General features: G+C 42.7%; 1 protein-coding gene across 4 annotated transcripts in view; it reads left to right on the forward strand.

Moving 5' to 3' along the window:
- The window catches only part of SCNN1B (sodium channel epithelial 1 subunit beta), a 76,998-nt gene that overhangs the window by 36,920 nt on the left and 21,572 nt on the right, over nucleotides 1-18,506 (forward strand). For all 4 annotated transcript variants that reach the window (XM_067013603.1, XM_059036997.2, XM_067013604.1 and 1 more), the window contains exons 2-3: nucleotides 8,428-8,746; nucleotides 11,110-11,386. In XM_067013603.1, the coding sequence (XP_066869704.1) occupies nucleotides 8,436-8,746; nucleotides 11,110-11,386 (588 nt within the window). In that variant the 5' untranslated portion in view covers nucleotides 8,428-8,435. The remainder of the gene's footprint in view (nucleotides 1-8,427; nucleotides 8,747-11,109; nucleotides 11,387-18,506) is intronic.

Here is an 18,506-nt window from a genome sequence, read left to right on the forward strand (position 1 = left end):
CTTCTTTGGAGAAATGTCTATTTAGGTCTTCTGCCCATTTTCTGATTGGGTTGTTTGTTTTTTTAATATGAGCTGCATGAGCTGTTTGCAAACATTTTCTCCCATTCTGAGCGTTGTCTTTTCGTCTTGTTTGTAGTTTCCTTTGCTTTGCAAAAGTAAGTTTCATTAGGTCCCATTAGTTTATTTTTGTTTTTATTTCCATTACTCTAGGAGGTGGGTCAAAAAAGATCTTGCTGTGATTTATGTCAAGGAGTGTTCTTCCTATGTTTTCCTCTAAGAGTTTTATAGTGTCCGGTCTCACATTTAGGTCTCTAATCCATTTTGAGTTTATTTTTGTGTATGGTGTTAGGGAGTTTTCTAATTTCATTCTTTTACATGTAGCTGTCCAGTTTTCCCAGCACCACTTATTGAAGAGACTGTCTTTTCTCCATTGTATATCCTTGCCTCCTTTGTCATAGATTACTTGACCATAGGTGCATGGGTTTATCTCTGGACTTTCTATCCTGTTCCATTGATCTATATTTCTGTTTTTGTGCCAGTACCATACTGTCTTGCTTACTGTAGCTTTGTAGTATAGTCTGAAGTCAGGGAGTCTGAGTCCTTCAGCTCCACTTTTTTTCCCTCAAGATGGCTTTGGCTATTCAGGGTCTTTTGTGTCTCTATACAAATTTAAGACTTTTTGTTCTAGTTCTGTAAAAAAAAAATGCCATTTGATAGGGATTGCATGGAATCTGTAGATTGCTTTGGGTAGTATAGTCATTTTCACAATATTGATTCTTCCAACCCAAGAACATGGTATATCTCTCCATCTGTTTGTGTCATCTTTGATTTCTTCCATCAGTGTCTTATAGTTTTCTGAGTACAGGTCTTTTACCTCCTTAGGTAGATTTATTCCTAGGTATTTTAATCTTTTTGTTGCAATGGTGAATGGGACTGTTTCCTTAATTTCTCTTTCTGATCTTTCATTGTTAGTGTATAGGAATGCAAGAGATTTCTGTGCATTAATTTTGTATCCTGCTACTTTACCAAATTCATTGATTAGCTCTAGTAGTTTTCTGGTGGCATCTTTGGATTCTCTATGTATAGTATCATGTCATCTGCAAACAGTGACAGTTTTATTTCTCCTTTTCCAATTTGTATTCCTTTTATTTCCTTTTCTTCTCTGATTGCTGTGGCTAAAAACTTCCAAAACTTTGTTGAATAATAGTAGCGAGAGTGGACATCCTTGTCTTGTTCCTGATCTTAGAGGAAATGCTTTCAGTTTCTCACCATTGAGAATGATGTTTGCTGTGGGTTTGTCATATATGGCCTTTATTATGTTGAGGTAGGCTTCCTCTATGCCCACTTCCTGGAGAGGTTTTATCATAAATGGGTGTTGAATTTTGTCAAAAGCGTTTTCTGCATCTGTTGAGATGATCATATGGTTTTTATTCTTCAGTTTGTTAATATGGTGTATCACATTGATTGATTTGCATATATTGAAGAATCCTTGCATCCTGGGATAAATCCCACTTGATCATGGTGTATGATCCTTTTAATATGTTGTTCGATTCTGTTTGCTAGTATATTGTTGAGGATTTTTGCATCTATATTCATCAGTGATATTCGTCAGTAATTTTCTTTTTTTGTAGTGTTTTTGTCTGGTTTTGGTATCAGGGTGATGGTGGCCTCATAGGATGAGTTTGGACGTGTTCCTTCCTCTGCAATTTTTTGGAAGAGTTTGAGAAGGATGGGTGTTAGCTCTCTCTAAATGTTTGATAGAATTCACCTGTGAAGCCATCTGGTCCTGGGCTTTTGTTTGTTGGAAGATTTTTAATCACACTTTCAATTTCATTACTTGTGATAGGTCTGTTCATATTTTCTATTTCTTCCTGGTTCAGTCTTGGAAGGTTATACCTTTCTAAAGATTTGTCCATTTCTTCCAGGTTGTCCATTTTATTGGCATAGAATTGCTTGTAGTATTCTCTTATGATACTTTGTATTTCTGCTGTGTCCATTGTAACTTCTCCTTTTTCATTTCTAATTTTATTGATTTGACTCCTCTCCCTCTTTTTCTTGATGAGTCTGACTAAAGATTTATCCTTCTCAAAGAACCAGCTTTTAGTTTTATTGATCTTTGCTATTGCTTTCTTTGTTTCTATTTCATTTATTTCTGCTCTGATCTTTATTATTTCTTTCCTTCTACTAACTTTGGGTTTTGTTTGTTCTTCTTTCTCTAGTTCCTTTAGGTATAAGGTTAGATTGTTTATTTGAGATTTTTCTTGTTTCTTGAGGTAGGCTTGTATTGCTATAAACTTCCCTCTTAGAACTGCTTTTGCTGCATCACATAGGTTTTGGATTGTTGTACTTTCGTTGTAATTTGTCTCTAGGCGTTTTTTGATTTCTTCAGTGATCTCTTGGTTATTTAGTAACGTATTGTTTAGCCTCCATGTGTTTGTGTTTTTCACGTTTTTTTCCCTGTAATTGATTTCTAATCTCATAGCATTGTGGTCAGAAAAGATGATTGATATGATTTCAGTTTTCTTAAATTTACTGAGTCTTGTTTTGTGACCCAGGATGTGATCTGTCCTGGAGAATGTTCCATGTGCACTTGAGAAGAAAGTGTAATCTGCTGTTTTGGGATGGAATGTCCTATAAATATCAATTAAATCTGTTTGGTCTATTGTGTCATTTAAAACTTGTGTTTCCTTATTAATTTTCTGTCTGGATGATCTGTCCATTGGTGTAAATGAGGTGTTAAATTCCCCCACTGTTATTGTGTTACTGTTGATTTCCTCCTTTATAGCTGTTAGCAGTTGCCTTATGTATTGAGGTGCTCCTGTGTTGGGTGCGTATATATTTATAATTGTTATATCTTCTTCTTGGAATTATCCCTTGATCATTATGTAGTGTCCTTCTTTGTCTCTTGTAATAGTCTTTATTTTAAAGGCTGTTTTGTCTGATATGAGAATTGCTACTCCAGCTTTCTTTTGATTTCCGTTTGCATGGAATATCTTTTTCCATCCCCTCACTTTCAGTCTGTATGTGTCCCTAGGTCTGAAGTGGGTCTCTTGTAGACAGCATATATATGGGTCTTGTTTTTGTATCCATTCAGCAAGCCTGCATCTTTTGTTTGGAGCATTTAATCCATTCACGTTTAAGGTAATTATCGATATGTATGTTCCTATTACCATTTTCTTAATTGCTATGGGTTTGTTTTTGTAGGTCCTTTCCTTCTCTTGTGTTTCCCACATAGATAAGTTCCTTTAGCATTTGTTGTAGAGCTGGTTTGGTGGTACTGAATTCTCTTAGCTTTTGCTTGTCTGTAAAGCTTTTGATTTCTCCGTCAAATCTGAATGAGATCCTTGCCAGGTAGAGTAACCTTGGTTATAGATTCTTTCCTTTCATCACTTTAAATATATCATGCCATTCCCTTCTGGCTTGTAGAGTTTCTGGTGAGAAATCAGCTGTTAACCTTATGGGAGTTCCCTTGTATGTTATTTGTTGTTTTTCCCTTGTTGCTTTCAATAATTTTTCTTTGTCTTTAATTTTTGTCAATTTGATTACTATGTGTCTCAGCATGTTTCTCCTTGGGTTTATCCTGCCTGGGACTCTCTGCACTTCCTGGACTTGGGTAGCTATTTCCTTTCCCATATTAGGGAAGTTTTCAACTATAATCTCTTCAAATATTTTCTCGGGTCCTTTCTCTCTTTCTTCTCTTTCTGGGACCCCTATAATGTGAAAGTTGTTGCGTTTAGTGTTGTCCCAGAGGTCTCTAAGGCTGTCTTCATTTCTTTTTATTCTTTTTTCTTTATTCTATTCCACAGCAGTGAATTCTACCATTCTGTCTTCCAGGTCACTTATCCGTTCTTCTGCCTCAGTTATTCTGCTATTGATTCCTTCTAGTGTATTTTTCATTTCAATTATTGTATTGTTCATCTCTGTTTGTTTGTTCTATAATTCTTCTAGGTGTTTGTTCTTTAATCCTTGTAGGTCTTTGTTAAACATTTCTTGCATCTTCTCGATCTTTACCTCCATTCTTTTTCCGAGGTCCTGGATCATCTTCACTATCATTATTCTGAATTCTTTTTCTGGAAGGTTGCCTATCTCCACTTCATTTAGTTGTTTTTCTGGGGTTTTATCTTGTTCCTTCATCTGGTACCAAGTCCTCTGCCTTTTCATTTTTAAAAATTTATTTTATTATCATTATTCTTAATTTATTTTTGGCTGCATTGGGTGTTTGTTGCTGTGTGCGGGCTTTCTCTAGTTGCAGCGAGTGGGGACTACTCTTTATTGTGGTGCATGGGCTTCTCATTGCGGTGGCTTCTCTTGTTGCAGAGCATGGGCTCTAGGTGTGCGGGCTCAGTAGTTGCAGCTTGCAGGTTCTAGAGTGCAAGCTAAGCAGTTGTGGCACACGGGCTTAGCTGCTCCATGGCATGTGGGATCTTTCTGGACCAGGACTTGAACCCACGTCCCCTGCATTAGCAGGAGGATTCTTAACCACTGCGCCACCAGGGAAGTCCTGCCTTTTCATTTTGTCTGTCTTTCTGTGAATGTGGTTTTTGTTCCACAGGCTGCAGGATTGTGTTTTTCCTTGCTTCTGCTGTCTGCCCTCTGGTGGATGAGGCTATCTAAGAGGCTTGTGCAAACTTCCTGATGGGAGGGACTGGTGGTGGGTAGAGCTGGGTGTTGTTCTGGTGGGCAGAGCTCAGTAAAACTTTAATCCGCTTGTCTGCTGATGGGTGGGGCTGGGTTCCCTCCCTGTTGGTTGTTTGGCCTGAGGCGAACCAGCACTGGAGCCTACCTGGCTCTTTGGTGGGGCTAATGGCGGACTCTGGGAGGGCTCACGCCAAGGAGTACTTCCCAGAACTTCTGCTGCCAGTGTCCTATCCTCACGGTGAGACACAGCCACCCCCTGCCTCTGCAGGAGACCCTCCAACACTAGCAGGTAGGTCTGGTTCAGTCTCCCCTGGGGTCACTGCTCCTTCCCCTGGGTTCTGATGCGTGCACTACTTTGTGTGTGCCCTCCAAGAGTAGAGTCTCTGTTTCCCCCAGTCCTGTCAAAGTCCTGCAATCAAATCCCGCTAACCTTCGAAGTCTGATTCTCTGGGAATTCCTCCTCCTATTGCCGGACCCCCAGGTTGGGAAGCCTGACATGGGGCTCAGAAGCTTCACTCCAGTGAGTGGACTTCTGTGGTATAAGCGTTCTCCAGTTTGTGAGACACCCACCCAGCAGTTATGGGATTTGATTTTATTGTGATTGCGCCGCTCCTCCCGTCTTATTGTGGCTTCTCCTTTGTCTTTGGATGTGGGGTGTCTTTTTTGGTGAGTTCCAGTGTCTTCCTGTCAATGATTGTTCAGCAGTTAGCTGTGATTCCAGTGCTCTCGCAAGAGGGAGTGAGCACACGTCCTTCTACTTTGCCATCTTGAACCAATCTCAGGTCTTTTTTTTTTTAACTTAAGTGTATTTATGAACCTAAAGCAAAAGCCAGTGTCTCTTGCCATAAATAGAAGATCCCTCTTAAAAAGGAACCCAGTGAAAACAGAAGGTTGTTGTTACAGATACTGTTGCCTGACAGGGCTCTGAGCGAGCCTGAGGCCTCATTGTTAAACTGGGAGATTAGAAGGGGTTAGATGCATGTTAAGAATCTAAAACTTTCTCCTTGACTGAATCAGAATGGTTAAACTAGAATGGAAGAGGGTAGATATCAGAGAGGCCCTTGGTCTATTTCTTCCACAACTATTTATAGGAGCCTAATGTGCTCTTCACCTCTTGGGCCTTGGGGTGCTGGACTATACAAGACAGATGAAGCCCCATTTCTTTCCAAGTTTAAGGTTGTGGATAAAAATGTATAGGAATGAAGTAACATATGAAGCACATTGCAGTTCCTGGATCATGGTAAACACTTAGTACTTTAATGTTGCTCTCATAGTTGTTATTATTATAGTTATTATTACTTTATTATCCCAGAGCAGAGACTGGGTCCTCTGGGAAAGGTGGGGGTTGGGTTAGTCTATGAACATCTGTCCTACAGTCATGATGGCCTGGACAGGCACATGGAGCTTGATTTCCATCACAGAACAGAGGTAGTGGTGTTGAGAGAGTAAAGCCCTTAATGCTTTGGCCAGGCAGGTGAGGAACGTTACTGTGTCAGACAGTTAGGTCAGAAGTGAACATGCCTGGGTAAGTTTAAGATCTCTGTTTAGATATGAAGGTCTGGCGTTACTCATTTCGATATTCAGTGGTGTTCTAGGCTCTGTGCTGGGCTTGTCGGGAATCCTCCTGCTACCTTCAGGAGGATTATGATCTCATGGGAGTGAGAAGCCACAGGACAAGCTACTATGACACAGAGTAGAACGAGGATAATTTCTTTCTCTGTTGGTTGCAAATGATAGACATCCAGCTTGTACCAGCATAAGTAAGAAAGAAAATTTGTTGGTTCCCATATCTGCTGAGTCCAGGAATAAAAGGCCTCAGGAATGGCTGGATCCAGGTGTTCAAACGATGTCAGAAAGCTGTCTCCATCTTGTGGCTCTGCTTTTCTCCATGTTGGCTTTCTTCTCAGGCAGTCTCCCCATTTGTGATGCCAAATACCGCCAGCTTAGTAGTCTTAGCTAAAAAGGAGGTCTCTTCCTCAGTTATTCCAACATAAAGTAACAGAATTGAGTCTAATGGTCCAAACTGGGGTCATGTGAGCCCCCCTCATCCCAGAGCTAGGGATGGTAGCCTGGCCACTCACACCAACTGAGACTGGGGGAGGGGTTCACCTGAGGAAACATCCAAGCAAGGGGAGAGGGTGATGGGAAGCAGGCAACACCCTGCCCACCACAGAGCCCCCAGAAAGGCAGAGGCTCTCAGAGGGGGGCAGGGCTCATTCCAGCCAAGGAGTCAGGACAGCTTCACGAAGGAGGTGGCCTTTGGCCAGTTGGGGCTCCAGGGATAGGGCTGGGGTGCTCCTTCAGCAGGTTCTGGCTCTGTATATGGGCAGAAGAAAGGAGGAAACGGGTATTTCCTGAGAAGCCATCATGTGCCAGGCTCTTTGACAACTATCTTGGTTAACGGCACAAGAACTCTGTCTGGGCTTCCCTGGTGGCGCGGTGGTTGAGAGTCCGCCTGCCGATGTCGGGGACACGGGTTCGTGCCCCAGTCCGGGAAGATCCCACATGCCGCGGAGCGGCTGGGCCCGTGAGCCATGGCCGCTGAGCCGGCGCGTCCGGAGCCTGTGCTCTGCAGCGGGAGAGGCCACAACAGTGAGAGGCCCGCGTACCGCAAAAAAAAAAAAAAAAAAGAACTCTGTCTGCTCACGCAGGTGGGAAACAGTGTCAGAGAGGTTAACCATTCCTGGCTGACACATAGCTAGCACCCAGCACTCCCGCAGCCACCCTCACCCCGCTCCAGTCCATCTCCACCGAGCAGCTGGGGCGCTCTTTTCAGACCGCAGAGTTGATAGCATCTCGTCTCCACAGGTTCCAACTGTCCTAGGATTGAAACCCCACTCCTTAACATGGCTCACAAGGCCCTGCGCGGCTAGCTCTCTTCCTGTCCCCAGGCTCCCTCCCCATCGGCCTCTGCTCCTGCTGTCCCCTCCCCCTCCCACCACCCCTCCTCTTCCGCCCTTTTAACTCAACTCCTCCAAGGACTCCCAGACTTCGGGGGCCCCCCTTTGTAATAACAGTAGCTGACAGGTGCCAGGCATTAATCCACACTCTACAGATTCTCATTCATTTCAGTCTTCACATCAGCCCTGTGAGGTGGGTACCGTTATTATCCCCATTTTACAAGAGGAGGAAACTGAGGCACTGAGAAAGTGAATTGCTCAAAGTCACGCGGCTAGGAAGTGGCAGAGCCGAGATTCAAAGCCAGACATTTCGCTCCAGAGCCCTCATTCTTAACCACTGCCCTCTACTGCCTCTGGCTACTCAGGGTCCCAGTCCTTCCTATCACATTTTGTAACCATTTGGTTGACCTCTGTCTCAGCACTCACAGCTAGTAATAAGGGTAGCTAACATATTGAGCACTTAGCCTGTGCTAGGCACTGTACTTGGCACTTTTTATGTATCACCTAATTTCACCCTCTCAGCAATCCTATTAAAACTAGGTACGGTTGTCCCCGTTTTGCACACGGAGAACCTGAGGAGTTAAGAGTTTAAGTAACTTGTCCACTAAGCTGGACATTCTCAGAGGGAAGAAACCTTGTCCATTTTGCTCATCATTGAGTCCAGAGGGGCTAATTCAGTGCCTGGCATACAGTAGGCACTCAATAAATGCTTTGGGGTTGGTTGGATGGATGGATGATAAATGGCAAGAGGGAAGGAAGGAAGGGAGGGAGGGAGGGGTAGAAAGAGGGCCTTCCTGTCCCCAGTGCGCACACTCTGGCCATGACTGGGAGATCCTGGGATGGGAGGCTGTTGTGGTATCTGAAGCGGCTGTCCCGTGTGTATCTGCAGGAGCCACGATGCACATAAAGAAGTACCTGCTCAAGTGCCTGCACCGGCTGCAGAAGGGCCCCGGCTACACATACAAGGAGTTGCTGGTGTGGTACTGTGACAACACCAACACCCATGGCCCCAAACGCATCATCTGCGAGGGGCCCAAGAAGAAGGCCATGTGGTTCGTGCTCACCCTGCTCTTCGCCTCCCTCGTCTGCTGGCAATGGGGTGTCTTCATCAGGACCTACCTGAGCTGGGAGGTCAGCGTCTCCCTCTCCATCGGCTTCAAGGCTATGGACTTTCCTGCCGTCACCATCTGCAACACCAACCCCTTCCAGTAGGTGGTCCCTGGAGCGCGGCTGGTCTCAGCGGGGCTGCATTTCTTCTTTTTTTCCCTTCCTTCCAGCTTTCCTTCCTTCTTTCCCTTTTTCCCCTTTCTCTCTTTCCCTTTCCCTCTTTGCTTTCATCCCTTTGTAGCAAGTAAGATTCAAAATTCATAAACCTCCTAGGCTTAAAAAGAACCTCAAAAAATACCTGGTAGTCCCTGCCTTCAGGTATGCCAGTGCCTATTTATTGATTCATTGTGTTTTTATTGAGCACCTACTATTGCCAGGAACTGTTCTAGGTACCAGGAATACATCAGTAACTAAAACAACATGCCTGCCCTTGTCACAGCCTACCAGAGAAAACAGACATTAATCTTTTTTTCCATAAATATTGAATTCATTGTAACTGTGAGGATTAAAAAATATATATAGTAACCATGCATTGAGTGCTTATGAAACACCAGGCAGCGTGTTGAGTGTTCTTTGGGTAATTCATGTCATTCTAATCCACACAACCACCCTAGGGGTGGGCACTGCTATAGTAGCCTCAATTCATAGGTCAGGAAATGGAGGTTCAGAGAAGTGAGGGAACTTGCCCAGAGACACACAGTAAGCAACTGTAGAATTTGAATCCAGGCCTGATCTGACTCCAGAGCTGCCACTGTTTAACCACTTGATGGCAAGGCCTAGGAAGGGGACACCCAAGGACACCCAACCTAGTCAGGGTTGAGGAAAGGCAGAGGGTCAGTCAGAGAAAAATGCCCCGAGGAATGAGTAGAAGTTAGCCAGGCAGAGTGAAGAGAATGCCCCAAGTGGAGGACACAGCACATGCAAAGGTCCTGGGGTGAGACAGAGCTTGGTGCATTCAAGGACTTGACAAAAGGACCAGCATGTCTGAGTCTCAGGGAACGTTCTTGTCCAGAAGAAGGTCCTGGAAGGGAATTCATATTTCTTGATTACATTTCCAGCTATCAGAAAGTCACTTCTTTCTAGTAATAGGGCTGCTCTTCCTTGCTTGGGTGATCTTTGAAGCTACTTGAGAAAACTCTTAATAATTATAATAATAACATACCCTGCTTTATAAGCATCACCTAATTGAATCCTCCAAAAGCCCTCTAGGGTAAATATTTCAATCCCCCCCATTTTGTAGATGAGAGAACAGAGCCTCAGAGAGGTTAACCTACCCAAAGTCACACAGATATTAAGTGGCATGCTGGAACCCAGAGCCCATGAATTCCAACACAGGACTTACCAAGCTCGACAGCAGCTGTGGACATCTAGGCTGTAATAGCAGCCCCTACCCCGCAGCCCGCCACCTACCCAATCCTCGTCTCCCTGTGTGCACAGAGGCAGCTGGTCCGATTGGTCAGGGTACAGGTTGTATCACCATCTGAGGCTGGTGTCAGCTCTGGCTGGTGTACACCTTCATACCAGGACTTGGGCCTGTGTCCAGGGTTTAGTGCCATCTCCTGCAGGAAGTCCTCCAGCCAGAGCTGATACACACCATCCTGGAGACCACACTCTGGGGCAAGGTCTTAGATAAATTGGGTTTTGGAGTGACTGGGGTGCAGGGCCTGGGGCCCCCACCTGGGGCCTGGTGGGAACACCCGCTGGTGTGGACACATTTCTGACTGGTCACCATTTCCAATATGGGAGCCTCAGGGGCTGAGAGAAGATCCTGGATCCCAGGCCCACAGTCCCATCTGCCTACTCCCTCCTGAAACTGGCTCCTGTTCCCCAAATTGCTGCTGGAGAATTAGGACCTCAGGATCACAGACCTGCCCCTCCCCCAACATTCTCTATCCCTCCTGAGAGGGAGAAGTCAGAACCCCGTGCCTACACATCACACCTACTGGAGCCCACCAAACCCAGGTTCCAACCTCAGCTCTGCCACCTCATCAGTGGGATGAGCTCAGGAAATCACAGCAACTCCCAGAGTTTCTTTATCCACATGTGGGAATGATTATAGAATTGTGGCAAAGATTAAATAAAAAGATGTAGGAAGCACCTAGCACCTGGCACAGGGTAAGTGATCAATAACTGTGAACTCAGGATTCTTCCCCACTAGCCTGTGAATTTCATATGGAAAAAGACCCATTCTGTCTTGTTTGCCATAATATCCTCTGTGCCTTGCACAGTACTTGGCACATAGTAGATGCTCACCAAATACTGGGTGAATGAATGAGCGAGCAGGTGGGTGGAAAGATGCATGGGTGCATGGGTGGGTAGATAGAGAGGTGGGTGCTTGGGGTGGAGGAGCATTCTTCTCACATGTGGTGGCAGCCATACTGGAGTAGGAGGGGATCCCAGACTACAGTCGTTCTGCTTTGAAGCTGCCTCTTGCCCCCCCTGACTTGTCCTCTGTCCCACACAGGTACTCCAAAGTCAAGCATTTGTTGAAGGACCTGGATGAACTGATGGAGGCTGTCCTGGAGAGGATCCTGGGCCCTGAGCTCAGCCATGTCAACGCCACCAGGGCCCTGAACCTCACCATCTGGAACCACATGCCCCTGGTCTTTATCAATGAGCAGAACCCTCATCACCCGGTGGTTCTTGACCTCTTTGAGGACAACTACAATGGCTCAGCAAGCAGCAGCCCAGCACCAGGAAGGACCTGCAGTGCCCACGAATGCAAAGTAGCCATGAGACTAGTAAGTGGGCCCCAGGCACAGGTCAAACAAGGGGCCCTAACTAGTGAGGCTGATGGGAGTTTCTTTCTTTAAATAATCTGGGTCTTGCTGGGGGAAAAACAGGCTGGAACCAGTGCCTATTTTGTATGTTTGCAGTGCTTTTTTAAAATTAGAAATAGTTGGTATGTTAGTCAAGACACTTTTGGATGCCAGTGACCCAGCTCAAACTAGCTTAAGCAAAGCAGGGAATTCCTTGGTTCACAGAATGAGAAGTCTGGGGGTGTATTAAGTTAAGATGTGGCTGGATCCAGGCGTTCAGATGCTGTCATCAGGAGTCCATGTCTTTCCACCTAGGTTCATCTTTTCTCTCAGTTGACTTTGCTCTCTGGCTGGCTCTCTCCACATGGAAGACACTGGCAATGCCAGACATACATCCCACAAGCTTAGCACTCTTCCCAGAAACAAAGCTCTTCTTTCCTAATTGCCTCAGTGAAAGTCCTGAGACTGATCATCAGGGCACATGCTCACCCCTAAACCAATCACTGTGAGCTGGAGGACAGGCTTTCATGATTGGCCAGTCCTGGGTCATGTACCCTGGAGCTGAGGATGATGTCAGCCTTTATCAGACCACATGGACTGAGCCAGGGGGAAGGGGTGGCTTCCTGAAGGAGGAATTAAGTCTTTTTTAAAAAAAATCTTTATTGGACCATAATTGCTTTACAATGGTGTGTTAGTTTCTGCTTTATAACAAAGTGAATAAGCTATACATATTCATATGTCCCCATGTCTCCTCACTCTTGCGCCTCCCTCCCACCCTCCCTACCCTACCCCTCTAGGTGGTCACAAAGGACTGAGCTGATCTCCCTGTGCTATGTGGCTGCTTCCCACTAGCTATCTATTTTACATTTGGTAGTGTATATATGTCCATGCCACTCTCTCACTTCACCCCAACTTACTCTTCCCCCTCCCTGTGTCCTCAAGTCCATTCTCTATGTCTGCATCTTTGTTCCTGTCCTGCCCCTAGTTTCTTTAGAACCTTTTTTTTGGTTCCATATATATGTGTTCGCATATGGTATTTGTTTTTCTCTTTCTGTCTTACTTCACTCTTTATGACAGTCTCTAGATCCATCCACCTCACTACAAATAACTCAGTTTCATTTCTTTTTATGGCTGAGTAACATTCCATTGTATATATGTGCCACATCTTCTTTATCCATTCATCTGTCGATGGACACTTAGGTTGCTTCCATGTCCTGGCTATTGTAAATAGAGCTGCAGTAAACATTGTGGTACATGACTCTTTTTGAATTATGGTTTTCTCAGGGTATATGCCCAGTAGTGGGATTGCTGGGTCATATGGTAGTTCTATTTTTAGTTTTTTAAGGAACCTCCATACTGTTCTCCATAGTGGCTGTATCAATTTAAATTCCCACCAGCAGTGCAAGAGGGTTCCCTTTTCTCCACACCCTCTCCAGCATTTATTGTTTGTAGATTTTTTGATGGTGGCCATTCTGACCAGTGTGAGGTGATACCTCATTGTAGTTTTGATTTGCATTTCTCTAATGATTAATGCTGTTGAGCATCCTTTCATGTGTCTGTTGGCAATCTATATATCTACTTTGGAGAAATGTCTATTTAGATCTTCTGCACATTTTTGGATTGGGTTGTTTGGTTTTTTGATATTGAGCTGCATGAGCTGCCTATATATTTTAGAGATTAATCCTTTGTCAGTTGCGTTTGCAAACATTTTCTCCCATTCTGAGGGTTGTCTTTTCGTCTTGTTTATGGTTTCCTTTGCTGTGCAAAAGCTTTTAAGTTTCATTAGGTCCCATTTGTTTATTTTTGTTTTTATTTACATTTCTCTAGGAGGTGGGTCAGTGTGATGTGGGTGCTGTGATGTATGTCATATCCTGTTCTGCCTATGTTTTCCTCTAAGAGTTTTATAGTGTCTGGTCTTACATTTAGGTCTTTAATCCATTTTGAGTTTATTTTTGTGTATGGTGTTAGGGAGTGTTCTAATTTTATTCTTTTACATGTAGCTGTCCAGTTTTCCCAGCACCACTTACTGAAGAGGCTGTCTTTTCTCCATTGTATATTCTTGCCTCCTTTATCAAAGATAAGGTGACCGTATGTGTCTGGGTTTATCTCTGGACTTTCTATCCTGTTCCATTGATCTATATTTCTGTTTTTGTGCCAGTACCATACTGTCTTGATTACTGTAGCTTTGTAGTATAGTCTGAAGTCAGAGAGTCTGATTCCTCCAGCTCCGTTTTTCATTCTCAGGATTGCTTTGGCTATTCGGGGTCTTTTGTGTTTGCATACAAATTGTGAAATTTTTTGTTCTAGTGAAAAATGTCATTGGTAGTTTGATAGGGATTGCACTGAATCTGTAGATTGCTTTGGGTAGTAGAGTCATTTTCGCAATGTTGATTCTTCCAATCCAAGAACATGGTATATCTCTCCATCTATTTGTATCACGTCTTTAATTTCTTTCATCAGTGTCTTATAGTTTTCTGCATACAGCTCTTCTGTCTCCTTAGGTAGGTTTATTCCTAGGTATTTTATTCTTTTTTGTTGCAATGGTAAATAAGAGTGTTTCCTTAATTTCTCTTTCAGATTTTTCATCATTAGTGTATAGGAATGCAAGAGATTTCTGTGCATTAATTTTATATCCTGCCAGTTTACCAAATTCATTGATTAGCTCTAGTAGTTTTGTGGTAGCATCTTTGGGATTCTCTATGTGTAGTATCATATCATCTGCAAACAGTGACAGTTTTACTTCTTTTCTGATTTGTATTCCTTTTATTTCTTTTTCTTCTCTGATTGCTGTGGCGAAAACTTCCAAAACTATGTTGAATAATAGTGGTGAGAGTGGGCAACCTTGTCTTGTCCCTGATCTTAGTGGAAATGGTTTCAGTTTTTCACCATTGAGAATAATGTTGGCTGTGAGTTTGTCATATGTGACCTTTATTATGTTGAGGTAATTTCCCTCTATGCCTACTTTCTGGAGAGTTTTTATCATAAATGGTGTTGAATTTTGTCGAAAGCTTTTTCTGCATCTATTGAGATGATCATATGGTTTTTCTCCTTCAATTTGTTAATATGGTTTATCACATTGATTGATTTGCATATATTGAAGAATTCTTGCATTCCTGGGATAAAGCCCACTTGATCATGGTGTATGATCCTTTAAATGTGCTGTTGGATTCTGTTTGCTAGTATTTTGTTGAGGATTTTTGCATCTATGTTCATAAGTGATATTGGTCTGTACTTTTCTTTTTTGTATGACATCTTTGGTTTTGGTATCAGGGTGATGGTGGCCTTGTAGAATGAGTTTGAGAGTGTTCCTCCCTCTGCTATATTTTGGAAGAGTTTGAGAAGGATAGGTATTAGCTCTTCTCTAAATGTTTGATAGAATTCGCCTGTGAAGCCATCTGGTCCTGGGCTTTTGTTTGTTGGAAGATTTTTAATCACAGTTTCAAACTCAGTGCTTGTGATTGGTCTGTTTATATTTTCTATTTCTTTCTGGTTCAGTCTCAGGAGGTTGTGCTTTTCTAAGAATTTGTCCATTTCTTCCAGGTTGTCCATTTTATTGGCATAGACTTGCTTGTAGTAATCTCTCATGATCCTTTGTATTTCTGCAGTGTCAGCTGTTACTTCTCCTTTTTCATTTCTAATCCTGTTGATTTGAGTCTTCTCCCTTTTTTTCTTGATGAGTCTGGCTAGTGGTTTATCAATTTTGTTCATCTTCTCAAAGAACCAGCTTTTAGTTTTATTGATCTTAGCTATTGTTTCCTTCATTTCTTTTTCATTTATTTCTGATCTGATTTTTATGATTTCTTTCCTTCTGCTAACTTTGGATTTTTTTTGTTCTTCTTTCTCTGATTGCTTTAGGTATAAGCTTAGGGTGTTTTTTTTGGTTTGGTTTTTTTTTTTTTTTTTTTTTTTTTTTGGTGGTACACGGGCCTCTCACTGCTGTGGCCTCTCCTGTTGCGGAGCACAGGCTCCAGACACACAGGCCCAGTGGCCATGGCTCATGGGCCCAGCTGCTCCGCAGCATGTGGGATCTTCCTGGACCGGGGCACGAACCCGTGTCCCCTGCATCCGCAGGCAGATTCTCAACCACTACGCCATCAGGGAAGCCCGCTTAGGTTGTTTATTTGAGATGTTTCTTGTTTCTTGAGGTAGGATTGTATTACTATAAACGTCCCTCTTGGAACTGCTTTTGCTGCATCCCATAGGTTTTGGGTCATTGTGTTTTCATTGTCATTTGTTTCTAGGTTTTTTTTTTCCTCTTTGATTTCTTCAGTGATGTTTTGGTTATTTAGTAGTGTATTTTTTAGCCTCCGTGTGTTTGTATTTTTCACAGATTTTTTTCCTGTAATTGATATCTAGTCTCATAGCATTGTGGTCGGAAAAGATACTTGATATGTTTTCAGTTTTCTTAAATTTACCAAGGTTTGATTTGTGACCCAGGATGTGATCTATCCTGGAGAATGTTCCATGAGCACTTGAGAAGAAAGTGTATTCTGTTGTTTTGGGATGGCATGTCCTATAAATATCAATTAAGTCCCTGTTGTTTAATGTATCATTTAAAGCTTGTATTTCCTTATTTATTTTCATTTTGGATGATCTGTCCATTGGTGAAAGTAGGGTGTTAAAGTCTCCTACTATGATTCTGTTACTGTCGATTTCCCCTTTTATGGCTGTTAGCATTTGCCTTATGTATTGAGGTGCTCCTATGTTGGGTGCATAAATATTTACAATTGTTATATATTCTTCTTGTATTGATCCCTTGATCATTATGTAGTATCCTTCTTTGTCTCTTGTAATAGTCTTTATTTTAAAGGCTGTTTTGTCTGATATGAGAATTGCTACTCCAGCTTTCTTTTGATTTCCATTTGCATGGAATATCTTTTTCCATCCCCTCACTTTTAGTCTGTATGTGTCCCTAGGTCTGAAATGGGTCTCTTGTAGATAGCATATATACAGGTCTTGCTTTTGTATCCATTCAGGCAGTCTGTGTCTTTTCGTTGGAGCATTTAATCCATTTACATTTAAGGTAGTTATCGATATGTGTGTTCCTATTACCATTTTCTTAATTGTTTTGGGTTTGTTATTGTAGGTCTTTTCCTTCTCTTGTGTTTCCTGCCTAGAGAAGTTCCTTTAGCATTTGTTGTAGAGCTGTTTTGGTGGTGCTGAATTCTCTTAGTCTTTGCTTCTCTGTGAAAATTTTAATTTCTCCATTGAATCTAAATGAGATCCTTTCTGGGTAGAGTAATCTTGGTTGTAGGTTTTTCTCTTTCATCACTTTAAATATGTCCTGCCACTCCCTTGTGGCTTGCAGAGTTTCTGCAGAAAGATCAGCTGTTAACCTTATGGGGATTCCCTTGCATGTTATTTGTTGCTTTTCCCTTGATGCTTTTAATATTTTTTCTTTGTATTTAATTTTTTTAAATTTACTTATTTTATTTAATTTATTTATTTTTGGCTGTGTTGGATCTTCGTTGCTGCGAGCAGGCTTTCTCTAGTTGTGGCGTGCAGGGGCTACGCTTCGTCACAATGCATAGGCTTCTTATTGCGGTGGCTTCTCTTGTTGCAGAACACAGGCTCTAGGTGTGTGGGCTTTAGTAGTTGCAGTAGCTGTGGCACATGGGCTTAGTTGCTCCGCGGCATGTGGGATCTTCCCAGCAGGGCTCGAACCTGTGTCCCCTACAGTGGCAGGCGGATTCTTAACCACTGCACCACCAGGGAAGTCCCTGTATTTAATTTTTGATAGTTTGATTTATATGTGTCTTGGCATGTTTCTCCTTGAATTTATCCTGTATGGGACTGTCTGTGCTTCCTGGACTTGATTGACTATTTCCTTTCCCATATTAGGGAAGTTTTCAACTATAATCTCTTCAAATATTTTCTCTGTCCCTTTTTTTTTTCTCTTCTTCTTCTGGGACCCCTAAAATTCAAATGTTGATGTGTTTAATGTTCTCCCAGAGGTCTCTGAGACTGTCCTCAATTCTTTTCATTATTTTTTCATTATTCTGCTCTGCAGTAGTTGTTTCCACTATTTTATCTTCCAGGTCACTTATCTGTTTTTCTGCCTCAGTTATTCTGCTATTGATTCCTTCTAGAGAATTTTAAATTTCATTTATTGTGTTGTTCATCATTGTTTGTTTGCTCTTTAGTTCTTCTAGGTCCTTGTTAAATGTTTCTTGTATTTTCTCCATTCTATTTCCAAGATTTTGGATCATCTTTACTATTATTCCTCTGAATTCTTTTTCAGGTAGACTGTCTATTTCTTCTTCATTTGTCTGTTCTGGTGGGTTTTTACCTTGCTCCTTCATCTGCTGTGTATTTCTCTGTCTTCTCAATTTGCTTAACTTGCTGTGTTTGGGATCTTCTTTTTTCAGGCTTCAGGTTCATAGTTCCCGTTGGTTTTGGTGTCTGCCCCCAGTGGGTAAGGTTGGTTCAGTGGGTTATGTAGGCTTCCTGGTGAAGGGGACTAGTGCCTGTGTTCTGGTGGATGAGGCTGGATCTTGTCTTTCTGGTGGGCAGGACTGTGTCCAGTGGTGTGTTTTGGGGTGTCTGTGAACTTATGATTTTAGGCAGCCTCTCTGCTAATGGGTGGGGTTGTGTTCCTGTCTTGCTAGTTGTTTGGCATAGGGTGTCCAGCACTTTAGCTTGCTGGTCGTTGAGTGGAGCTGGGTCTTAGCTTGAGATGGAGATCTCTGGGAGAGCTTTCGCCATTTGACATTACATGGAGCCGGGAGGTCTCTGGTGGACCAATGTCCTGAATTCGGCTCTGCCACTTCAGAGGCTCAGCCCTGACACCTGGCTGGAGCACCAAGACCCTGTCAGCCACACAGCTCAGAAGAAAAGGGAGATAAAAAAAGAAAGGAAGAAAAAGAAAATGAGATAAAGTTATTAAAATAAAAAATATATTATTAAAAATAAAAAAGTAATTTTAAAAAAAGAAAGAAAGAAAGAAGAGAGCAACCAAACTAAAAAACAAATCCACCAATGATAACAAGCACTAAAAACTATACTAAAAACAACAACAACAACAACAAAACGGACAGGTAGAAACCTAGGACAAATGGTAAAAGCAAAGCTTTTGGGAGGTCTGAGGTCTTCTGCCAGCGTT

The sequence above is a fragment of the Kogia breviceps genome, chromosome 14, assembly GCF_026419965.1.
Source record: "Kogia breviceps isolate mKogBre1 chromosome 14, mKogBre1 haplotype 1, whole genome shotgun sequence".
In the NCBI taxonomy this organism is placed as follows: Eukaryota; Metazoa; Chordata; class Mammalia; order Artiodactyla; family Physeteridae; genus Kogia; species Kogia breviceps.